Consider the following 25,887-nt stretch of genomic DNA (forward strand, 5'->3'; position numbering starts at 1 on the left):
ATTCCTGCGGTCCACGAGTGGAGTCGTAGCTCCGGTTTCCCGTCCGGGGCTCGCAGAAGCATGGATGTCGACAGCCGGTGGCGGAACCTGCCCAGCGGGCCCAGCCTAAAGCATTTAACCGACCCCTCGTACGCGGTTCCTCCGGAGCAGCAAAAGGCGGCGTTGCAGGACCTGACGCGGGCGCACGTGGACTCCTTCAACTACGCAGTGCTGGAGGGGCTGAGCCACGCGGTGCAGGTGAGTGGAGCGCACTCTCTGCTCCGGAGCCCTAACCCTCGGCCGGAGGGTCCCTGAGGTTGGAGGAGGTGGCCGGGAGGCCACAGTATGACCTCAAATAGTGATGCAAGCTCACCCTACAGTTCTTTGGGATAGTTCAGAGAGAAAACAACTTATAGCCTAGTGATGGAGGGAAACATGTATTTGTGATTTCTGGATTTATATGTGGGTACGAGCCCTGGTTTTGGGTACTGTGAAAGGAGAGTGAGGAAGTGATCTATTTGAGACTGTTTTCCGCCCATTGACAGCGCTCACGCCTTTTCACACCTGGAGTCTTACGTTCTAAAACTACCTCAGAAGGTTCCAAGCTGATTCAGACAGGCTGCAGCAGAGCACATCCTTCAGTTTGCTTCCCTTAGAGTTTCCTTTGGGGGCCAGGAGAGCGGGAACGGTTCGAGACAGGGTTTCGGTAGCGTTTGCTGTCCAGGAACTCCGTAGACCAAGGCTGGCCTCGGACTCACAGACATCTGCCTGCCTCTGCCTTCAAGTACTGGGATTAAAGGTGTGTACCACCACCCAGCTTCTTTTAAGAATTTGCAAGAGGGCTGGAGAGATGGCTCAGTGGTTAAGAGCACTGATTGCTCTTCCAGAAGTCCTGAGTTCAAATCCCAGCAACCACATGGTGGCTCACAACCATCTGTATGAGATCTGATGCCCTCTTCTAGGGTGTCTGAAGACAGCTACAGTGTACTTATATATAATAAATAAATCTTTAAAAAAAAAAAGAATTTGCAAGAGAAAAACTTGCCACCTCTTCTGAGTTGGGCCTGTTGAGGAAGATTAAAAAAAAAAAAAAAAAAAGCCCAGGGGATCATTGTAACCATGGTAGCAGAGTTCAGGAAAGGACGATAAGGCAAGGTCTCTTTTTGTTAGCATCTGTAGTCCTGGCACTACGCTCTGAGAGTAAGACACCTCTCAGGTTTAAGTGTACCTCACCCTTGTTGGTTGTGTAGGGGTAGCAGGCACCTACAAGCAGTCAATGGCATTCTCTTGAGAACTGCTCTAAGATGTAGAGCTTTTTTAGTCAGGAGCACCATGGAAGTGCAACTATTCCAGGTGTTTAGAAAGGTCTACATTAGATAAGGTTAAGAGAAGAAGATGGTGCGTTCCCTCTGGAGGGAGTAGGTTCGGGGAGGGACATATGTAGTAGACGGTACCCTGAGGTTTTGTTGTCAAACAACTGTATTGTGAGAATTAGGGATGGAGAGATGTGGGAGAGCTTTGACTGTCTGACTGATACTTGGAAATACAGAAGCCATTTACAATTCTTTGAATTGCCAGGCTTCAGTCTGAGGGAATAAAATATACAGAGCTGAACATTTAGATCATCATGTACTTGCCGGTAAAAAAAGCAGTTCTCCTTGTCTTCCTATGCGCAGAGAAGGTGGACTCTTGGCTTAGCGTTTTCTGTGTCTGTAGCACCTACTGCAGAATCAGATACACAGCGCACCATTAAAAAAGCCCTTGGTAAACACATTATAATTAAAGAGTTGGCGAAGTAACCAGTTAGGTATAGCTTTAGTCCCTTTTAGATTTGCTGCGTGGTAGATGTCAGTGAGTGTAGACCATGGTGATTTCAGAGACTCTTAGTGAAGAGTGTGTTAAAAAATGTAAGTGACTTAGCAGGGTGAATTGTCTTTCAGGCCATACCTCCCTTCGAATTTGCTTTCAAAGATGAGCGCATATCTCTTACTATTGTGGACGCTGCCATCAGTCCACCCGCAGTGCCCAAAGGGACCATCTGCAAAGAGCTCAACATTTATCCAGCTGAGTGCCGTGGCCGGAGGAGCACGTACCGAGGGAAGCTGACGGTGAGCATCAGTGGTGGCAGGCAGCCGTCCCTGCACACTTGAGACTAGGGCTGGGGCCTAAAAAGGTTATAGGAAAGGCCTGCTTCCTTAGCGTTGCCACTGAAATGATCGTGTCTTCCTCTAAAGGGATCGAGTGTCATCTGAAACATGAAGTCAGTTCCTCCTTTTAATATATGAGATGTCTCAGTGGTTAGGAGCACTGCCTTTTCTTCTAGAGGACCAGGGTTTGGTTCCCGGCACCATGGAGGCTCACAGCTGCCAGGAACTCCAGTTCCAGCAGGTCTAAGCCCCTCTTCTGGCCTCCACTGGCACCAGACACACATCTGGTACACAGACGTACATGCAGGCAAAACATTCATATGCAAAATAAAAACAAATACATCTAAATTTTTATTTAAATATTTATTCTGTCATCTCAAGATAATTTCATTTTTTTTTTCTTTTACTTGCCTACAGGCTGATATCAGCTGGGCCGTGAATGGAGTCCCCAAAGGCATCATTAAACAATTTCTTGGCTATGTTCCCATCATGGTGAAGTCCAAGCTTTGCAACTTATACAACCTTCCTCCTCAAGTCCTCATTGAGCACCACGAGGAGGCAGAGGTGAGTGCAGGGATCTAGGCTGCAGGGCAGCAGCAGAGGCTGGGGTTGGAGGTGAGGAACAGGAAGCTGGACCACTGATGCGGGTCTGTGCTGTGCCTGACTCTTACCACAGTCTGTTGAGGCCGCGTGAACGCGGTCATACGTTAAGAGTGTTGTTTTGAGCAATGTAATAGGAAAAGGTCTTTTCCTTCTCCCTTTTCCTCCCCCTTATCCCTTTCTCTCTTCCTCCTTCTTCCTGAGCATTGAACCCAGGGCCTTTGCATGTGTGAAACTTACACTCCCCACCCAAATTCTCTTTTATTGCCTTCCTTTCTTTCTTTTTATTTTGGTAGTGGAAGGGTCTTGCTGTGTGTCCTTGGCTGGCCTGAACGTCACTGTGTTCATCAGTCATGCTGCCCTTCATGTCACCTTAAATGCACCCCCACCCCACCCCGGGATTAAAGGTGTATCATCAAGCCTGGCTATATAGTTATTGTGGTCAGGGCAAGGGAAGTGAGGGGTCGCTTTAGTCACATGGTATCCTCCACACATATGTAGAGGTCAGAGGATCAGAGGACACGTCAGGTGTTGGTTAGGGCTTGAACTCAGGTCTTTAGACTCTACAGCAAATTCCTTTACCTGCTGAGCCATGATTCTGGTCCTGGGTTTCCGAATCATGCATATGTACATGAGTACTGAACCACAGAAGTATGGTAGGAACGGCCTGTAAAGTTCCCTGAGCTTACTGAGCGATTCGTAGCCTTTCCTTTGTTTCTTCAGCTGTGTAAGGTGGCTCTGGGCTGTTGAGTTGAAGTAAAGAGGATGTGCAGACTGCCTGTTCCTGAGACTGTGAGGCCTTGGGAAGGTGTGGGTGTCAAATCAGGAGGTGACACTCAGCCACTCTGTTCATCAGTGTAGGGCTTGGGAGAATTTAAGTCACCCCAACCTCATTTTCTCTCGTGAGGAGGGCATATCTATCATTAGGAGAACGGTGTGCTCCATTCACAGAGCCGCAGCGGTGGGCCTGCTTGGTAGCAGATTAGTAAAGTCTCTTTTTATCGCTAAACGTATTTTCCTGTATTTTCTAGTCTAGATTTCTAGTTAGCAGAACTCTCACATAGCCTCTTTCTTTGTCATTTTTCCTTAACTTACCCAGGAGCCTGTTTGGAAACAAAAGTGCTTAGTATTTTTATCTTTAGATTTTGGAGCAAGTTTTGTTTGTTTAAATGGTACTGGAAATTGAAATAATTTGGGACAGAATGAAAAGTTTGACTGAGCCTGTCTAGTTAGAAGGGATGGATGGCCCTGTTTTCCTGACTCTGTTCTCTCTGTCTGTTGGACCACACTCATGTATTTGACAAAGCTTCCTCTGGAGCTTGTACTGTTTCTAGAGACCAGTGTGTCCCTTTCACCAGTGTGTGCCTCTTCTGAAGATTGCACTTCATGTAGCTAGAAATAACTTTGTGTCCAGTTGTTTGACAGACTACCCATGTCTTTGGCAGGAAATGGGCGGTTATTTTATAATCAACGGCATTGAGAAAGTCATCCGCATGTTGATTATGCCTCGGAGAAATTTTCCCATCGCAATGATAAGACCGAAATGGAAAAGCAGAGGGCTCGGCTACACTCAGTTCGGTGAGTCCTAGTGTACATCGGAATGTCGCTTTAGACAACCTGAAAACCACTAACAACTGTATAAAGTATTTATTGTGTTCCTCTTATATTATTTTTGTTTTTCCATTTAGCATTTCTGTAAGATTCAGGGTGGAGGTTAGCGAGAAATGTTGATCAAAATGTAGACTTTAAGTTACAGGCTAAGTATGGGGCTGGGAAATGGTTCAGTGGGAAAACACTGGGGATTTAGTTTGGGTCCCTAATCATCCTCATTTAAAAACAACAGGGGGAGGGGTTGGGGATTTAGCTCAGTGGTAGAGCGCTAAGGCCCTGGGTTCGGTCCCCAGCTCCGGAAAAAAAAAGAAAAGAAAAGAAAAAAAAAACAAAAACAAAAACAAACAGGGCTGGAGAGATGACTTAGCGGTTAAGAGCACTGACTACTCTTCCAGAGGTCCTGAGTTCAATTCCCAGCAACCACATGGTGGCTTACAACCATCTGTAAAGAGATCTGGTGCCCTCTTCTGGTGTATCTGAAGACAGCTACAGTGTACTCATATATAATAAATAAATAAATCTTTAAAAAAAAAAAAACAGGGGGAGGGGGTATGGCAGGGCACATATCTGATCCTAGCACTTGGAGGGGAGAGGACAGGAGCCCCATGCAGGAGCTACAGCTAGTTTAGCCAAGGTAGAAAGTTCCAAAGAAAAGCAAAGTGGAGAAGTGAGTAAGGAAGACGCCTGGATGCCAGTCTCTGGTCTCTGCCTGTGCCTGTGTGGAAGAGTAACACACATGCACACGCATGCACAGGCACACATGCACACACATACTACCTGTGCCTGCGTGGGAGAGCAGTGCCCCCCACATATGAACACACAGACAGACTTGAATACAATCTAGTGCTAGTGTTCAGCACTGTGACTGTAGTTAATAATACTGTTTTTGCTTATTTGAAATTTTAAAATGGAGGCTAGAGTGATGACCCAGAGGTTAAGAGCACTGATTGCTCTTCCGAAGGTCCTAAGTTCAATTCCCAGCAACCCCATGGCGGCTCACAACCATCTGTAATGGAATCCGATGCCCTCTTGTGGTGCATCTAAAGATAGCTACAGTGTACCCATACATAAAATAAACAAATCTTTTTAAAAAAATTAAAAGTGGAGGAGATTTTTAAGTGTCTTGATCCCACTGTACATCATGCACAGTTGGCAACTGTATGTGGCAATTGATGTTTTAATCAATTTGATTATGGTATTTGCTGTGGATGTTTCTCAACTAGTAGGGTTCTGTCCTAATAAACCTGTAGTAAATTGAAAGTATTATGCATTAAAAATGCACTTAAAGGGGCTGGAGGGATAGCAGTTGAAGAGCTTGTTTTAATCTTCAGAGAACCTGAGTTCAGTTCACAGCAGCCATGTTGTGCAGTGCTTGTGCTATCCATCCATCCATCCATCCATCTATCTATCTATATATATATATATTTTTTTTTTTTGTATTTATTTTTTTTTAAATGCACTTAGATCCAGGCATGGTGGTGTATGCCTTTAGTCCCAGCCCTGGGGAAGCAGAGGCAGATGGAGCTCTGAGTTCAAGACCAGCCTGGTCTACATTGTCAGTTCAAGGACAGAACTATCAATAGACCCTGTCTCCGAGAGAGAGAGAGAGAGAGAGAGAGAGAGAGAGACAGAGAGAGAGAGAGAGAGACAGAGACAGACAGACAGACAGAAGTCCTTAGAGGCAGGGACTGGTTTGGTAGAGAGCTTGTCTGACCTCAGAAGTTTCTGGGCTCATCCTTGACACTGCACACATAATAATGCTCTCAATGCACTAATCTGCACACATAGTAGCTTAGCTTGCCAAGCCTAAATGTGCTCAGACAGTTATTAATACAGTAGCATACACTTTGGAAAAATCACCTAAAACAAAGCCTGTTTTTATGAGCAAGTGTTGATCAACTTGTGCTCACACACAGATTGTGAAAACACTGTTCAAAAACATTGGCAACCCTGGACACTGAAGAGTATCAGTTTTTCCTTTTGATCTCTGGGCTGGTTGGGAGCTGTGGCTCACTGCTGCTATCCAGCTTCCTGAGAAAATACACAGCACTGTTAGCCTAGGAGTGGGTCTCATTTCATGTATATCCATCAAATCGCATTACTATGTATGGGATTTACTAAGAGAACTTAAGATATACCCAGAAAGTGATTTCATAATGAAAACCCTTTGTATATTTTTAATCTGGAAGACTTCATCTATTTCCGGTATCGTTTCTGAAAATGGAGGCTAGCCTGACTGAGAACTTGTGACCAAAGGCTTCAGAGGCCCCCTGGTTCAGGCTGCCTGGCACACCCTCGGGGGACAGGGCGTGGTTAGTCTGTGTTCTTATGCTGCCTGTGACTGTGCCTGGCATCATAAGCTAGCATATGGCATTCTCTATTAAACTTTTACATTTTATGTACATTTACATTACATAATGTCTTTATAGTTGAGATAAAACATCCTGTAAATGTTACCATAGATACAACACCTAGGAGAACAGCATCTCAGCACATCAAAACATGTATCCATTGGTCCTTTTTTTTTTTTTTTTTTTTTTTTTTTTTTTTTTTTTTTTTGGGTTCTTTTTTTTGGAGCTGGGGACCGAACCCAGGGCCTTGCGCTTCCTAGGCAAGCGCTCTACCACTGAGCTAAATCCCCAACCCCCCATTGGTCCTTTTTTGTAGTGTCTATAAACCTGAAGTCTGAGTTCTGCTGTTCTCCATCAGGATGTTGGATAAGCAACCATGTCTGGACCAGTCCCGCAGGGCAGTGAGGATAGGAAGTGCACTTTGCAGGGTAATCCAAATAAAAGGTGCTACAGGACGTGGGCCACAGCTGGTGGGAAATTTGAAAGTTTGACCAAATTCATAGCTTCATTTATTTCACAGAGTAACCCTGAAAATATTTGGCAGTGGTCTACAGACATTTTTGATTGCCATCCTTGGTTAATTTAATCTCTGGTCGCTCTTGTGTTTTGTTTCGTTTGAAATAGGTTCTCTCTAGGTAGTCCTGGCTGTCCTAGAACTCATTATGTAGACCAAACTGGCCTCAAACTTACAGAGATCTGTCTGCATCTGCCTCCCAAGTGCTGGGACCAGTGTGTGCTACCACTCACTCTGGGCCTTGGCTCATCTTAACAAGTGGTTTGCCATTGATTATGGTAGGAGTCAGAAGGAAAATGAACTCTGCCCATGATTCCTTGCTGTTTCTTTGAACAGGGGTTTCCATTCACTGTGTGAGAGAGGAGCACTCTGCTGTCAATATGAACCTTCACTATGTGGAGAACGGCACGGTCATGTTAAACTTTATTTACCGCAAAGAGCTGTTTTTCCTTCCTTTGGGATTTGCACTTAAGGTGAGATGACATGGATGTCTGTCTTTGCTATGAATAGACGCATTGGAAGCTGTGTCCTGCACACGGGGTGGCGGGGTGGTTTCTCTTTATTAAAACATACATGTGCATGCATGTTATCCAAGCATTTTGGTAATCTGAGACTGGAGGTTGCAAGTTCTAGGCCAGCTAGAGCAACATACCAAGTCTTTGTCTCCTCCAGCCTCCCCAACCCCCAACTAAAAACCAAACCAAACCATACATGCTGTATTAATTAGCCCCTCGTCCAGTCTTAAAATCAGTAGCTTGAAATACCAATGAACATTTTTTCTCTCAGTTTCTGGGGTTGTAGAATTTGGGAGGAGCCTGACTCCATAGGCTACATTGAAGTGTTTGAGGTGTTGTGAGCTGGCGAGATGGCTCCCTGGGGAAAAGCACCTGCTACGCAAGTCTGACAGCCTGAATTCAGCCCCCAGAATCCACGGCGGCAGGAGAGGCCTGACTCCCTAGAGCTTGTCCTCCTTCACCTCCGTATGTGTGTTTACTCAGGCACCCCCTTCTCTCTCCCTCAAAGAATTAAACTGTATAATAGGTGAAGTGGTGCGATCGAGTGGTTGCCCAGGCTGGCCTGATGGCTGTTGGCAGGAGGTTGAGGCAGTCTGCTTATGACCTAACCTGGGAATCTGGCGTCTCCCTTTTCTGTTGTGTTTTTCCTGGTGATGTAGGACAGCCCTAATTCATAATGGGAGGAGATGATTCCAGTTTTGAATACCCAGTAGTAGATCACTGGGGTTTGCTGTTTGGCTGATATAAAAAGAAAGCTTTATTTTGGAGGGCCGGTTCTGCTTGGGCGTTAAAAACGATGAGAAGATTAGTGCAGCGTGTGTGTTTGGTTTGGTTTTGGTGGGGAGCGGGGATGAGCAGTAGCTCAGTGAAATAAATGTTTGGTTGTTGTTAAAAAGAAAGATCTACTTTAAAAAATGTATTTTCTGTTTCAGGCACTTGTGAGCTTTTCTGACTATCAGATTTTCCAGGAGCTCATCAAAGGCAAAGAGGAGGACTCTTTCTTTAAGAATTCTGTTTCTCAGATGCTGAGGATTGTAATGGAGGAGGGTTGTCACACACAGAAGCAGGTCCTCGACTATCTGGGCGAACGCTTCAGAGTAAAGCTCAGTCTTCCCGATTGGTACCCTAATGCGGAAGCTGCCGAGTTCCTGTTTAAGTATGTGTGCTTTCGGGGTGAAAGGGGTGGAAGGGGTTCGTGCCTAGGAAGTGAGCCTGGTGGGAAGGTGGTCCTATCCAGGAAGGAGGCTCTCTTGTGTTCTGCAATAATTCCAGATCGGCACCAGTGTCCATGTAAGACAATAGTCACTAGTGCTGATATTTTGTTACGGTTACAATGCTCACTTTGTCTCTACATCCATGCACATTTCCTCTCTGTACCTTTGAAAGTTGTGGGGCCATATTTCCTTGTGACAATGGCTTTGTATTATATAAACACTGTATTAAAGGAGCATGGTTCCAGACCACCATGGTGGGAGCCAAGCAATTGAGATGCGGCCATTGTTGCTGAGAAAATTAAGTCTTACTTTGAACTGAACCAGAGTAGCTATGTGTGGTTACTTGCTCCCTGCCATACTGGTGAGCATAGCTCCTGACTTTGGCACTATTCCGTTAGAGTTGCAAGTGAAGGTAAAAAGCAGTTTGGGGAATAAGAAATGTCACCTAAACAAGAACCAGGCCCCTGGTTGTAGGAAATGGAGTGGGAGAAAGCAGACCTGCTCTACCTGGTGTTTCTTTCTCAGCCAGTGCATCTGCATCCACTTGAAATCCAACACTGACAAGTTTTACCTGCTCTGTCTCATGACCCGGAAGCTCTTTGCTTTAGCCAGAGGAGAGTGCATGGAGGACAATCCTGACAGTTTAGTGAATCAAGAAGTCCTTACCCCTGGGCAGCTCTTCCTGATGTTTCTGAAGGTGAGTGCCTGCTGCTGTGCTTGAGCCACTGTGCCCTGGGGTGATTGGATGCAGTTTTCTGTGTGTTGATAATTCCTAGTGTGAGCATTTTACATCCTCTCTTCTTTGTTTAGCAGTGAGGGACTTACTCAAAACTCTGGCTTATACCAGGCCTAGATATCTGTGTGTCATCTGTATGTATGTAATTTTGTTTCCGTGTAAAATCTGGGGTTCCCAAATATGAGGGGTTTCCTGAGAGCGACCTGGCTCCCTCCTTCCCTTTCTCCCTTCCTCTTTTTCTTTGGTTTTCAAGACAAGGTTTCTTATAGACCAGGCTGTTCTCTGCCTCGAAAGCTCTGGGATTAGGGGTGAGTACCACCACTACCTGACTGACTCAGTTAAAGGATTTCTTCAGTTGAATCCATTTTTTTCCCAACAATAGAATTTCATTCCTCACAGCTAGAAACCCTTCTATTATGAATACTTACAGCATATTTCCCTTATCCACTCCTCAGTTCTTAGACACCTAGGCTTAGCTGTTCATAGCTTAGCTGTTGTAATTAGTGCCTCGGTAACGTGGATGCGCAAGAATCTTTGACACATTGATTGACACCCTTCAGAACCACTCGGAGTGTGGGCCTGTTTTGAGGAACCCTCTGCTGACATCCATGCCAGCATCAGTGGCTCAGGACTCCCTTTTGTCTGCATCTTCTCTGTCGGGATACTTATTTTCTTGATGACTGCCATTCTGATGGGTTGAGATGGAATGCCTTGTTCTATTTGCATTTCCCTGTGACTGGTTTTGTTGAACATTTCTTTATATGTTTATTGCCCACTTGTACTTCATTGTCTGAGAACTGTCCCTTCATTTCTTTAGCTCATTTCTTTTGGGTTGTTTGAATTTTTCTGTGTGTTTGGGGGTGGGGGGATGGTTATGAGTCCGTACCTGTTCTTGTGTGTGTCCAGGTATTGGGGCACTTTTTTTAAGATAGGGTCTCAGTGAACCCGGAGCTCACTGATTTGGTTGGGCTGGGTGGCCGCCAAGCTCCAGGGACCTGCCTGTTTCCGTCTCACCAGCGCTGGGCCTAGGTGTGTGCCCGCTGGCAGCTGTGCTGTGCTTTGTAAGTGGGCGCTAGGATCCAGACTCAGTTCCCTATGCTTGCAAGGCCAGCATGCCACCAACCAAGCCATCTCCTCTGTTTCATTTCTCGTTTTCCAGTGTTTGGACAGCGTGTCTCTTTACCAGCTCAGGCTGGCCTCTGACATAAAGCCTCCTCCTGTCCTGAGCCCTTCTTCACATATGGAGATTATAGCCCTGCCTGTTTCCTTCCATATATATATATATAGTCTAACGGAAACACCAAATCTTGGTTGTAGCGCTGACGACCAAGCAATTACTGTATGGAAATCCTTGGGTACAGTCATAGTCTTTGCGTTTCGTTTCATGCCTTTAAGTTCATGTGCTTGCTAACATTTATTTGCAATACTTTAATAAGGAGTGTGTGTGTGTGTGTGTGTGTGTGTGTGTGTGTGTGTGTGTGTGTGTGTGTGTGTGTGTGGTTTTGACAAAATGCCTGACCAAAGCTAGCATGTGGCAGAGAGAGTTTATTTGTTGCGCTCGTGGTTTTAGGGAATATAATTTGTCACAGTAGAAAGGGGGTTCTGGATGTAGTGTGGGAAGGTGAAGGGAGGAGCAGAGCCAGCTCTGGGGGCCAGGTCCACTAGCCAGATTCCATTTTCCAGAGGACATGGATGTTGGAAACTGATTTTGTGGCCTCTGCAAGAGCAGTGTATGCTCTTGACCACTGAGCAGTCTCTCCAGCCCCTGACCTGGACTTCCTGTCTGTCTTTAGAAGTGCCTGAGCGTCACTTGTACACTGAAGGACTGGCTTTCAGGGGTGCCCTGTAGATGTGTTCTTTGTCACTGTGTAACAGTAGGCCTTTGCTGGACCCTGTCTGTAGAGTATGGGGGTAGATACAGCTTTTGAGATAATTAAAGCGTGTGCTACTTTAAATTTAACATTTTTATCTCTTAGGAAAAGATGGAGAATTGGCTACTGTCTATTAAAATAGCTTTAGATAAAAGGGCTCAGAAGACCAATGTTTCCATAAACAATGAAAATTTGATGAAGATTTTTAGTATGGGAACAGAGCTAACAAGACCATTTGAATATCTTCTTGCTACTGGAAATCTGCGTTCTAAAACAGGTAAAATTAAACAGGTAGGCCATATTTTTTTCAAATTTTCATTATTATATTAATTAAAATATGCTGCTGAGGAATTTCAGAGTAAGCTCGCCCTCACTAATGTCAGATTTCATGTTATGGTAAATTTTGTCAGATGCCTGCCACCCTGAAGGGTTCAGTGAGGTGTCAGTCGGGTAAATCTAGTGCTAGCTAACAGACATGTTCCCGGGACTCCTAGAAAGTGATGACGGTTATGTCTGGAGCAGGATTACTGATTGCAGTCTTGAAGGTTTTGATACATCCCCGCCCTGAAACAGTGGTGTTGGAATGAATTGGGAAAATAAAAAGGACAGTTGGGATCCAGAAATCTGCTTTTGTTTTTCTGACAGACACTCCTGATGCCACTTCTCTCGTGACCGGGTCAGCAAGTGCTTGTTTAGCTCCAGGGCTCTCAGATCAGTCTAACTGGGTTCTTTCCATTCACCTGATCTAATACTGCATATGTTGCAGTAACCTGCTTTTGTGTTTAGTGGAGAACTGGGAATTGAACGCAGGGCCACTTGGGTATTAGGCTAATGCTCTTAGCACTGAGCTACATCCCCAGCCCCTGAAGTTTTATCATTTTATCACAACGAAACTATTTAGGGTTTCTAAACAAGAGTTTGCCCTGTTTTGAGTGACTTTGTTTTTTGTTTTTTGTTTTTTGTTTTTTGTTTTTTTTTTTTTTTTTAACTCAGGTCTTGGCTTCATGCAGGATTCTGGCCTGTGTGTTGTGGCTGACAAGCTGAACTTCATTCGCTATCTCTCCCATTTCCGCTGTGTGCACAGAGGGGCTGACTTTGCCAAGATGAGGACCACCACCGTGCGCAAGCTGCTGCCAGAATCCTGGGGCTTCCTCTGCCCTGTGCACACCCCAGACGGGGCACCGTGTGGGCTGCTGAACCACCTGACTGCTGTGTGTGAGGTTGTTACCAAGTTTGTGTACACAGCATCTATTCCAGCCTTGCTCTGTGGCTTAGGTAGGAACAGTGAACAGCCTTGCTGTGTTTCACCACTTTGAACAGCGTCAGGCCATGAAGTTACTCTTGGGACTCAGCAAAGGCATTTCTTCACTCCTCCGAGCATGAGTTGGGCTATGTTCTGAGCTTCTCTCTCGGGCGGTCTTTGGAGCTGAAATAAGTTCAATGTCCTCAGTATTGTCCCTTTTTGATAAAATGAGATGATAGAAAGATATGGGATGGGACAGCAGTTAGTATCCAAGTTTAGATGCCGTTGTGTAAATTTAGGGTCTCTCTCCTTTGTCCCTAGTGGACCTTTGCATTTCTCAGTAGAAAGCGGTGGTGGTTTGAGGGAATTCCATTAAAAAGGAGCTTATCCTGTTCCTGTATCGCTGATGCCATTGGTCAACGATCTTTGCTCCTGGTACCTTGCAGCTGCTATCTCTGCTTTCAAGGAAACTCAGCCATATTCTTCTAGGCTTGGTAGTTGAGTATTTTATACCATTTAGTCCTGGGCTTTTCCAGTCGAAGTATAAAACCATAGTACTGTGCTTTTATCGGGGGGGGGGGGGGGGGGTAGCGTGCAGTCTCTAGTGGATTGAGGTTTATGAAATGCAACTTAGAACTCATAAGGGTCAGGTGATGGGGGCTTCAGGTAACCAGAAGGATAATGAGTCAAAAGTCAAGACTTTGTGTAAAATAGTTCACCCAGCTGGAAAGTAACCATTGAAAGGGGTCTTCAGAGAAAGAGATAAATCTTAGTCAAGAGTCAGGAGATAGAAATGGAGTAATCTGTCCATTTGTTGACTACAAGGCAAAGAATAGTTTTGTTCTATCACTGATTAAAATCAAACCAGGTATAGTGGCACCCACCTATAACCCCAGCACTTGGGTGGTGGAGGCAGGAGGATGAGAAGTTCAAGCTACATAGGAAGTGTGAGGTCTGCTTGGGTTACATGCCTGTCTCAGTCCAGAAGGAAGCAGAGAGAAAAGGTTAAAGTAGAGAGGTAGATAGTATATCCCGCCATGGAGGAAGAGACAGGGAGTCATTTGCTCTGGCTCTGAGGAATAGGGCAGAATAAAAGGCTATCCTTGGAGGGCTGGTGTGGGCAACACATGAAGTCCTGAGTGGGAACCTTTGACACTTGGGAAAATGCTGGCTGCTTTCACATGGCATTTCTGTGTGCAAGCGTCCTTTTCCCTTAACTACAGTTGGTTCTCATTTGCAGCCCTGTATTGTATTAAATTCACTGCCAGTGCTGTCAGCCCATACTGAACCATTACTTCTGGGGAACTGGAGGGCTCAGCACTCTCAAGTCTAACCTTGAACTCTGAGCCAGCAGCCCCAAGCTTATCTGACTTTCTCTGAGGCCTGTGACAGCCACGATGTACTTAGGAACACTAGGCTTCCCCCAGCACTAAGGGTTTTCATGGCCTTGAACAGACATGGAAAGGCTTTCCTGCAGTTTGATCAGAGACAAGATGGCCAGGTATGTGCAGCAGGAAACTCACATTTCTGCCATGTGACCTCAAAAGAATTATAATTTTGTGCTTACAAATAAAATGTGTATGCAGGTGTATGTCCCAAGTAAGGGAACTGCAGATAAGGAGGGTCAGCAATAGTTGGAGATTTCTAGGGAGAGGGGATTAAGTGAGCAGGCTTTAGGCATCGGCGTGTGAAAAAGCAGACCTTGCAAACCTTCCCTGCACCCAGCCATCTTCTCACGGGAGAGGTTACTAGATGCTTGTGTGTCCTTGGTGAAGCAGTTTACAGACATGCAGATATGAGAGCGTCTGTGTTGTACAGTTAGGGCAGTTGGACAGCTAAACTGAGAAAGCCGTTGTTGACTGCCCTTGATTGCTCTGCTTGTCCCTCCCAGGAGTCACTCCTGTTGATGCAGCACCATGTCGACCGTATAGTGACTGCTACCCTGTCCTGCTGGATGGCGTCATGGTGGGCTGGGTGGATAAGGAGCTGGCTCCTGAAGTGGCAGACACTCTCCGTCGATTTAAGGTACTCATCTGTGGGTTGTCTTACTTATCTGTGGGTCTGGTTTTTAGCCCTTCCCTAGTTGGTGAGGTGTCCCAGCGACGGGTCTGCAGTGGCCAAGCAGACCGCAAGTGGAAGCTAATTCCAGAAGTACCTCGCTCTTCCCCTGGTGGTGTCTTGCCTTGTGTGAGGGGTCATGACAGATACGTGACCTATAAGCATGCATTGGTCATTTTATTTACTGCCTGTGTGACCAGTTAGACTTCGTAGGAATGCCAGCAGTTGGCTACTGTGGCTGCCCCCAGTTGTCTGCCCTGGGGGGCGTTAATCTGACCCTCTTCGCCTGGGCACGGTGCAGTAAGTTCTTCAGGGGTAGCTTGTGGACCTGCTGAGTTCCCATTACTCCCTCGGTCGTCCTGTGCTGGTTTGCTCATCGCTGTGGACATTGTCTGTGCTCACTTAGTCCACACAGGCCTTGGCCATCTTCCTACTCAGTTTCCCAGGAAGCTAGGGTTACAAGCCTAGACCCCCAACCAGTCAAGAGTTCTTTATTTCTACTCTTCCTAAGTTTGCTGCCTCTGCTGAGGTCTGTGTTAGTGAGCTAAATATTTTTATCTTGGTTTTATGATTTTAACATCTTTCTTTCTGTAGTTTGGCTTTCTTTTTTCTCTTTTTTCTTCATTATTAACTCTTGCGTTAATTTGGACTAGTGAAATGGCACAGTGGGCACAGGCACACACTCAGACCTAGTGATCTGCGCTTGATCCCCAGATCAGACAAGGTCACAAAAGAGCTGACTTCCGAGACTCCTCTGCTGCACACTCACGCTCACGGGCCTGTACCCGTGCGTACGATGAATCCATTAGAACTCGAGGATTGGAGAGATTGCTCAGTGGTTAGGAGCACCGGCTGCTCCTCCACGGTTCCCAGCACCCATGTGGTGGTCCACGGCTGCCTACAGCTCCGGTTTCAGGGGGTCCCACTCCTTCCTTTGAGCTCCATGGGCACCAGGCACAACATGGCACATATATACATATGCAGGCAAACTGCTCATACATGCAAAGTGAAATAATTAAATCTGAAACAGTTAACAAGAGAATTCAGTTTGGTCCAGGCATCCAAGCCAATGAAAGGCTGAGATGGGGATGGCTGTAATAACCCGTTTGTCTTTCATTCTTTTCTCCCTTTCTTGGGCCTCTTTTGGTATCTGTGTGGTGAGCTTTACCCACTTCACAGACATCAAAGATGTGATATGGCTGTGCTAGCTGAGATTGAAGACAGCACGGCCAGTTTCTAGCTCAGTACTGCCAGGGTTGGACTGTCATCTTTTAATGTCATTTCCTGGGTCCTCCCTCTACACAGTCTCCATTCGTCTTTATTGATAATGTGCTCAGCTGTGGATCCCTTAAACATATGTAGCATTTAGAATCTTTTTTCAAATTACTGTAGTTTGGATTTGTATTTCTCCCTTTTCTTAGGAATTTTAATTTATTTTTTATGCATGCATGCAGTGCCTGTGAAGGCCAGAGGAGGGCGCTGGATCCCTGGGAGTGGAGCTCTTGGCAGTTATAAGCTACCTGACTTGGGTGTTGGGAACTGAACCCTGGTCCTCTGTGAGACCAGTAAGTGCTCTTAACCACTGAGCCATTTCTCCAGCCCTGTTTTGGGGTTGTCATTGTTGTGTGTGGCATGTTTTATGATTTTAAAAATGTGTGTGTGTGTGTGTGTGTGTGTGTGTGTGTGTGTGTGTGTGTGTGTGTTTGGGTATACACACATGAATATAGTGCCTATTGTATGTACTCTTTGTAGCCATCTCTGCAACCCTGTTTTGTTTGTTTTTAATTTCCAAATGGAGGACCCTTTTCCTGTAATTGTTGGACAGGAGAGGAAATTCACTAATGCATATTTCAAACAGAGGAGAATAAGCCTGCCTTTTAAACACTCCTTTGCCATTTCTCGTGGCCAGAGTGCGGGGTGAGACCGGGATGGACAGCTGTGGCTCCAGTCTACTAGGTTTATTAGAGGATGACATCATTCTTAGATGCTGCTTCTCTCCTGCTCTGCCTGGCTCCCCGTAGCAGGGCGGCTGGGATAAGACATTTACTCTTCACTCAACCCTGTTTTGTTAAAACAGGTGTTGAGAGAAAGGAGAGTTCCTCCCTGGATGGAGGTGGCCCTGATTCCCATGACAGGAAAGCCAAGCCTGTACCCAGGGCTGTTCCTCTTCACCACTCCCTGCAGGCTGGTGAGGCCTGTGCAGAACCTGGAGCTGGGCAAAGAAGAGCTCGTTGGAACTATGGAGCAGGTAGGTACCCGCTGCAGTGCTGCTTCTGTAGAACGCAGCGTGCAGAGCCTCAGCCATCGCTTTCTAAAGTATTTGATAGGAGTCAAGCTGACGCTCTGGCTCTCTTTGCCCAGTGCTGCTGTCTTGCCACGCTTCCAGGAACCTGGGGGAGGGAGGCTTGGTGCTCACATGACTACCCTTCGTGCTGTCCAGCATTCAGTTCCTTTACACTTGGCTCTGTCCCAGTTGCTAAGACCAAGGCATCCTGTTGACTCGTCTCGGTCATCACCTACGTCTTTGCCATTGACAAATAGATTTGTGCCTACTTTAGAAAACTGAAGCTGGGTGTTGTGGTGCACAGTACCCAGCCTTGGGGAGGCAGAGGTAGGCAGATCTGAATTCAAGGACAGCCAGGGCTACACAGAGAAACCCTGTCCAAAATAAATGAACATTTGTCTTCCTTTCTGGCCCTCCACAGTTGGACAGGGTAGATACAGGATGACTATCTCAGGGAAAGCATTAGGGAGGTCCTTCAGTGGCGGAAAGCTTGGCATGAAGACTCTAGGTCCTAACTCTAGCACCTTAATAGCAGGGAGTAGGACATCTGTCTGGAAGCGGTCCGTGCTTCTGGCAGAGCTCATAAGTGATTTGGGTGATACAAGCACTTGGCAGCCCCAGCACCAGCCCCTGGGAAGCAGCACGACCGCCACAGGATTTCATGCCTCTGCCTTCCTGCCCTCCCTCTGCTCCAGCTCTTCATGAACATTGCCATCTTCGAGGACGAGGTTTTTGGTGGAGTTTCCACACACCAGGAGCTCTTCCCTCACAGCCTGCTGAGCGTGATAGCCAACTTCATCCCCTTCTCTGATCACAACCAGAGTCCTCGGAACATGTACCAGTGCCAGATGGGTAAGGTGGGTGGGGAGGGTTGGGGGTGAGCACAGCACAAAAAGCATTTGTAAATTAAGTTGAAATGATCAAACTTACAGTGAGTTTCAAGAATAGTATGAAGAATGCCCACAGATGAGTCATCTGTTGTGTCCCCAGTTTGCCCAGTTTGCTTTTTCAAGCATAATGGTGCCTTCCCCCACACATCAGTAAATGTCTGCAAGAGCAGTACGCACTCCATATTTTAGTCCTCATTCTCTTTGAAGGGAGGTGGGGAAGCAAAGGCCTGTGTCCAGTTCTCTTGTGTCCCATTAGTGTGTGTGTTTGTCTTCCGTGGTGCAGAAGAACTCTGTTTTGCATTTTCAAAGATGGCTTCTCTGCTGAGGTCCTGTGACTTGCACCGTTACCATCAGGTGCTTCCTTACTGCTTTCAGTACTCCTCATGTCTGTCTGAGTCACGCTCTCAGCATTCGTCATTTCTTTACCCCCCACTCCCACCCCCACCCCCAGCCTTCCTTAGGCTGGTCTTGAACTCTGTATCCTCCAGCCTCTGTCATCCCACACCACACTTGGATCCTTGTGGCATATTGTTGTTCACTTAATACAGAGCCTCTTGTGGTCATTATTCCGAAATTTCTTTTTCATGCTCACCTGAAGGACATCTTCACTGACTATATAATCCTGAGTGGACATGTCCTTTTATTTCACTGTGTCTGTTACTTCTAACTAGAAGGCAGGGCTTGCAAATTATAGTTTTCCTGCTTAGTGTACTGTTTTCCCTCTCTTTAAGATTTGTTCTGAAGCTGGACAAGATGGCGTACATACCTTTAATCCCAGCTCTCAGGGGGCAGAGGCAGGCAGATCTCTTGAGATTGCAGCCAGCCTGGTCTACAGAGCAAGTTCCAGGACAGTCAGGGCTACACAGAAAAACCCTGACTTGAAAATACAAAACAAAAGGACTTGTTCTTTATTTTTGTTTTCAGGAGATTAGCTGTATGTCTAGATGTGACTCTCTTTGTGTTCTGATAGCATTTACTGGTCTTTATAAGAAAAAAACTGATCAACTTTGGAACATTTTCAAGGGTTTCAAAACTTATTTCTTCCTCTTTATTGCTTCTCCTCTTTCAAGACTTAGCCATGCGTTTCATAAATAACCCTGTGGTTATTCACCTTGCTGTGTGTGCAGGTTATGTGTGTGGGTGTGCACATTGCAGCATGAGTGTGGAGGTCAGAGGACAGGGCAGCATGAGGGTGAAGGCCAGAGGGCAGGGCAACATGAGGGTGAGGTCAGAGGGCAGGGCAACATGAGGGTGAGGTCAGAGGACAGGGCAGCATGAGGGTAGAAGTCAGAGGACGGCATGAGGGTGGAGGTCAGAGGGCAGCTTTGTGGAATAGTCTCTCTTCTTGCCTTTATGCTGGTTCTAGGAGTTGAACTCCAGTTGTCTTTCGGTCTAGACCTGTTGTGTTGGGGTGTTTGTTCTTGTTACCAGTTTGTTTTCTGGGGATTTGTTCCCTCTTCACTATGGGCTTGTTTTCCTGTGTATGTTGAGCCTGATTAGTGGATGCTGTAAAGTTACTGTTCCAATGTTGGGGTGGTCCCAGGACTGCTGTCCACTGACTGTAGTTTTTCTTGAGTGTGAGTTATGTTTACTGTTTACACTATGTTATAGTGTTTCAGTAATCTCTGTGTCAGCTAACGTCACTGGTAGCCCTTTAAGCTAGGCCCCTGATAGGCCTCTCTGAAGGTGCGGTCAGCCGCCAGTCTTTTTTTTTTTTTTTTTTTTTTTTTTTTTTTTTTTTTTTGGTTCTTTTTTTTCGGAGCTGGGGACCGAACCCAGGGCCTTGCGCTTCCTAGGCAAGCTCTCTACCACTGAGCTAAATCCCCAACCCCCAGCCGCCAGTCTTGACTGATGTTTAACTGGGTTCTTAGTCTCAGTTAAGCTACTTGGCTCAGTCTCATGCAGTTCTCACCAAAGGTTTACACTCAACATATGTGCAGAGAGTAAAGGCTCTTCCTCTGTTAGCCACATTTAAAAAAGGGGGGGGGGGGGTTGGGGGATTTAGCTCAGTGGTAGAGCACTTGCCTAGCAAGCACAAGGCCCTGGGTTAGGTCCCCAGCTCCGGGAAAAAAAAAAAAAAAGAAAAACAAACAAACAAACAAAAAAATACCTCTTACTTTCCAGCAGCTGCCATGCTATGAATTCTTTTCCTTGATTTTTCTAAACATTAAATAATTAAAAACTTATTTTATTATTTTTATTTTTGAAATCTCAAAGCCCATCCTCAATGACACACATTTCCTCCAACAAGGCCACACCTACCCCAGCAGGCCACACCTACCCTAGCAGGCCACACCTGCCCCAGCAAGGCCACACCTACCCCAGCAAGGCCACACTTACCCCAGCAAGGCCACACCTACCCCAGCAAGGCTACTAATCCCTCTCTAGCTGTGCCACTTCTGATGCCTGAGCATTCAGACATAGGAGCTTGTTTGGGTTTACTGTACCAGGTAGTGCAGTCTGTCGAGGCAAGAGGTGCAGGGTCAGCCGGCCACACAGCATGGGGAGCGGGAGCAGTGACTCTTTGCGCTCAGTTTGCTTTCTCCTTTAGATCCAGTCTGGGAGCTGAGCTCTAAGTTTAAGGCCTGTCTCCTACCTCGGTTCACCTCACCTAGATAATCCCATGTAGACACATCCAGAGATTTGTTTCTATGTAATTTCTACATCTAGTCAAGCTGACAGTCCAGTAGCCATCATTTCTGTATACATATTTGGTTTTAAAATCGTCCTGCTCTGAAAGGATTTCTTGTAAAGGAATGCACAGATGCACCCCTTACCTGTGCCCAGAATTTACAAACACTGTCACAAATTACAAATTACAAATTCTGTGTGTGTATCCACAGGGGTCCTATACTTGTCAGTGTCCTCTGCAGCTCGCAGTGTTCCCATTATATTGCAAATGATAGCATCTGCTGTGTGTCACAAGCGTCTGTAAATAGTGTGTACATTAAACGCAGTTCTGAACTCTAGGCCTGCGTTATTTCAGTCCAGGCGGTGCTGATATTCTTGGTTCTCAAAGCTGATGTTAGTCTCATAAGCAGAGCCACCATGCTTGCCTTACTCATTCTGTGGTGTGTGTTTAGCTCTTTGCAGTTTTGGGAAGCGCTCTGAGAGTTGAGGATTGAAAACAAAGCCTTTTTTTTTCTTCTGTAGGTAAGCAGACCATGGGCTTCCCGCTGCTCACCTACCAAGACCGATCAGATAATAAACTCTATCGTCTCCAGACACCCCAGAGCCCTCTAGTGAGACCGTGCATGTATGATCATTATGACATGGACAACTATCCCATCGGGACAAACGCCATTGTGGCTGTGATCTCCTACACTGGCTATGATATGGAGGACGCCATGGTGAGTGTTCGAGTTCTACCTCTGTAATCCTTGTTCTTAACTGTAAACATCCTCACTGTGAGGTTACTGACACAGTGTTTGTGTGCCCTCAAGGCCATAAAAGTAAATGCATTTGTTCTTGAAATGGTTAATTCCTGGTCTGCGATGAATGGAGGGAGACATTGAAAGATACTCAGTGTGTGTATACCTTCCATATCTGCAGACACACTGTGAGTAAAGGTTGATGTGAGGTTGCTATATTCACCCTTTACCTTGGATTATGTCTTAAGCCATATCTGGGGCTTGATAGTGTTAGAACTTTGGAAATGTGGTTTCAAAATCAAATGCCGGTTACCTTAAACCAAATATTAGTACAGCCTTAACTGGTTATATTTTGAAAGAATTGGTTTGCTCTCAGTCTCATAAATTAATTGGATTCTTTGACTCCACAGATTGTAAACAAGGCCTCCTGGGAACGAGGCTTTGCTCATGGAAGTGTCTACAAGTCTGAGTTCATAGACCTCTCTGAGAAATTTAAGCAAGGGGATGATAGTCTGGTATTTGGGGTCAAACCTGGTGACCCACGGGTTATGCAGAAGCTGGACAATGATGGCTTGCCATTCATAGGAGCAAAGCTGGAGTTTGGTGATCCTTACTACGGCTACCTAAACCTTAACACCGGAGAAGGCTTCGTGGTTTACTATAAGTAAGTGTGGGGACATGTTGGACTACTGGTTGGTTAGTGAGTGGAAAAGTGTGCCACTGGGAGCCTGATTGGTCTGGAGGACACTGTACTGACCAACCTGGCCCAGATGTGATGAGTGATCCCTCTGCCTCTTAAGTGATGGGATTATAGGCCTATGTTGCCACATTTGGCTTATGGGCTGTTTCTTAGTGAAATTACTGGAGGTCAATTAAGTTGTCTTCTAACAGAAGAAACAACTTTAGGTAATAAGCTAGTTATTGTTTTAAATCTCTGCTGTGCTAACAAATAGATAAGACTGGGAAATGAAAGAAATTCTCTCTGTTCTGTGGGCTAGGGCGTTCAGGGTTAAAGGTGAATCCTCATGATGGCCCTGTCTTAGAGTCCTCACACGGGGATGGAAAGGCAAATATAGTGAACAGCTCAGAGCCCTTCCGTGAAACCCCTATCTATCAGGGAGACTCTCTCCTCAGGACCTAAATCTGTCCTGAAGGCCTGACTTCTGACACCACAGCAGGAGAGGTGGTGGCGTGACCTAGCGGTGAACACACGTGGTTGATGTTATTCATGGTCACTGCAGAAATGAGCACTGTGCTGTGTTTGGTGTCTTACTTTTGTGGTAACTTTCTATGGTCATTTCCTTAAACATGGCATTAGGGGTGAATCCTAGCCAAAATACTGGGTTCTTAGGCCTCTTTATAAAGATGAATAATTATCTTAGCTGATTTTTTTTTTTTCTCTTTTGGAGCTGGGGACCAAACCCAGGGCCTTGCGCTTGTTAGGCAAGCGCTCTACCACTGAGCTAAATCCCCAACCCCCATCTTAGCTGATTTATAATGACAGCTTCAGTGGACTTGCCTAGAAGATTTTCATTTGCTAATATTCTCTCAGATAAACACAATTAGTAATCCTAGTCATGAATATCATCTAACATCTATTTACATTGTGAGCAGATGGGGAGCATTATATATATATATATATATTCTGAAACATTAATCATGTCCACAGGGTTTAAATATTTTTAAGTTCAAACCAAGCTTGACTAGGCTCTTTGTCACATGCCTGTTCCTAGCACATGGGAGACAGAGACAGGGAGATCACTGCAAGTTCTAGGTCAGCCAGGGCTAGACACTCACAAACAGAACAAGCTGCTTGACTTCTTATTTCATGCATTTTCTTTAGGAGTAAAGAAAACTGTGTTGTGGACAACATCAAAGTGTGCAGTAATGACACAGGAAGTGGGAAGTTCAAGTGCGTCTGCGTCACCGTCCGAGTCCCCCGGAACCCAACTATTGGAGATAAGTTTGCCAGCCGCCACGGACAGAAGGGCATTTTGAGCAGATTGTGGCCAGCTGAGGACATGCCTTTCACAGAGAGTGGGATGATGCCGGACATTCTGTTTAATCCTCATGGGTTTCCCTCCCGTATGACCATAGGTATGTTAATCGAGAGTATGGCTGGGAAGTCAGCAGCTTTGCATGGTCTCTGCCATGATGCAACACCCTTCATCTTCTCCGAGGAGAACTCTGCCCTAGAGTACTTTGGTGAGATGTTAAAGGCTGCCGGCTACAACTTCTATGGCACGGAGAGATTGTACAGCGGCATCAGCGGGATGGAGCTGGAGGCTGACATTTTCATTGGTGTGGTTTATTACCAGCGCCTACGACACATGGTGTCAGACAAATTTCAAGTCAGAACAACTGGAGCCAGGGACAAAGTCACCAACCAGCCCATCGGAGGCAGGAACGTCCAGGGTGGGATCCGATTTGGGGAGATGGAGCGGGATGCTCTGTTGGCGCACGGCACATCTTTCCTTCTGCATGACCGCCTCTTCAACTGCTCCGACCGCTCTGTGGCCCACGTATGCGTGAAGTGTGGCAGTTTGCTTTCTCCGCTGCTCGAGAAGCCTCCCCCATCTTGGTCTGCGATGCGTAACAGAAAATACAACTGCACCGTCTGCGGCCGCAGTGACTCCATCGACACTGTCTCTGTGCCGTATGTTTTCCGGTACTTTGTAGCTGAGCTGGCTGCCATGAACATCAAAGTGAAACTGGACGTCATTTAACTTGATCACGGCCATCTGCGCTAGGAGAAGAGAACAAAAGGTGTCTTTAATCCAGTGAGGATACTATGGGTCTGCTCTGGGTCTATATAAGAATTTCAGTACGGAAATGTCTCAGTAACCTACTGAAGTTGGTTTTGGTACATTCATTTTTAAAAAAAAAATTATGTGCCTTCTTTAAAAAATGACTTAATTGATAATAGGTCATGCAGGGCCCTTCTGGGCCCAGGTTCACTCGCTGTTCCCTGCTTTGAGTAGTAGAGTGTGTCCGCCATCTAGAGCAGGGCAGTACAATAAACAGAAAATGGAAGCCATATGGTAATATTTATTTTTTCTAAAGATTTATTTATTTTATTTATATGAGTACACTGTAGCTGTCTTCAGACACACCAGAAGAGGGCATCAGATCCCATTACAGATGGATGTAAGCCACCATATGGTTGCTGGGATTTGAACTCAGGACCTATGGAAAAGCAGTCAGTGCTCTTAACCACTGAGCCATCTCTCCAGCCCGTAATATTTATTTTTATATACATATAAACTAAAGCTATTTTGTATATATAATTTGCTGGGTGGATTGGAATGTAGGTGTGGTCCGTGTTGTCATTATCACAGTCAAGGGGACTGACTAGATGTATTGATCAATGTTGGTCATGGGTGCCACAGTAGAGAGAAGCCCACCAAGGTGCTAATGATTTCCATAGGAGCAAAGGGCTTCAGCCTTCTTGAAAAGACTGACCCCAACTAGCACATTTCAGTTACTTTTATTCAGTCATTACACAAATTAATTGGGTCTGGGAAAGGTTCCAACTGCCAAAGTTATCTTGCTTGCCCTTGCTGCCTGAGAAAGCATAAAACCCATACAAATCCCCTTTGACCGTGCCTAGCCAGAATCAAAAGTAAGAACTCTAGGATTGCCAGGAGTGTCTCGGTACCAAGGAAGGTCTGTGCGACTGAAAACTCATGTAGCAGCAAGTACACTTCGAGGGAGGCAGCATTTCTTGAAGGTTCAACAGTCTCAAAAAGGTTTTCTTAGCCTCTACTTACTCACCCAACATAGCAGAGACTTTGTTGCACAATTTCACGCAGACCAGACACAAAGACTTCCTGTACATTGCACTACACAGATCTGTCATCTCCAGTTTCCTTGTGCACCTTTGAGTGGTGTGTGTGTGTGTGTGTGTGTGTGTGTGTGTGTGTGTGTATGTGTGGTGTAAGTTGAGATGACCTTTTCAGAGTTACAAGTGAGTGTGTATAAGTTGAGATGTCGTCTTCACAGTTCCAAATGCAGCACAGGTATCAGCTACAAGTGCTGGCCTGTCAGTTTGGCTTTCCTTCTAACTCAGAGTGGGATCATGCAGCACCTGTCCTGTGTGATTGCCATGTTTCACATAGCATGACACCCCCCCCCCCACTGTCAGCCATTTTTTAAAATGGTGGGACTTCCTCCTTTAAAGCTGGATATATCTGATTAGTGAGTAACTATGTTTATTTGGGTTTTTTTCCTTAATCTTTGTATGTGTTTCTCAGTGCTTGTTAGGATTCTGTGTGTATGCTTCTGTATAACATACTGTTCCCTGTTAATGGGCGTTTGAGTTTTTCCATAAGGAAAACACCTTGTATTGTTGATACTTCTCCCTTGTTATTAATAGCTCAGCTTTAGACCCAGACACACCCTATTCTCTATCTCTCCATGATCCTATACCTGGGGTTACGGTGTAGATCTAGTGTCGAAAATATTTGTGTTTTAAGGGTTTTGAGGGTAGGATTCATTATGAAG

General features: G+C 45.8%; 1 protein-coding gene across 1 annotated transcript; it reads left to right on the forward strand.

Annotated features, from left to right (window-relative positions):
- Polr1b (RNA polymerase I subunit B) lies at positions 1 to 24,421 on the forward strand. The gene is given in 15 exon segments (NM_031773.2): positions 1 to 237; positions 1,920 to 2,087; positions 2,544 to 2,690; positions 4,172 to 4,304; positions 7,539 to 7,675; positions 8,650 to 8,873; positions 9,457 to 9,628; positions 11,644 to 11,815; positions 12,532 to 12,813; positions 14,673 to 14,806; positions 16,917 to 17,087; positions 17,819 to 17,975; positions 21,167 to 21,363; positions 21,795 to 22,048; positions 23,228 to 24,421. Coding segments are annotated over 15 exon segments (3,408 nt in total). The 5' UTR covers positions 1 to 60; the 3' UTR covers positions 24,111 to 24,421.
- Positions 24,422 to 25,887: the final 1,466 nt, after the last annotated feature.

Source organism: Rattus norvegicus, chromosome 3, assembly GCF_021556685.1.
Source record: "Rattus norvegicus strain SHRSP/BbbUtx chromosome 3, alternate assembly SHRSP_T2T, whole genome shotgun sequence".
Lineage (NCBI taxonomy): Eukaryota > Metazoa > Chordata > Mammalia > Rodentia > Muridae > Rattus > Rattus norvegicus.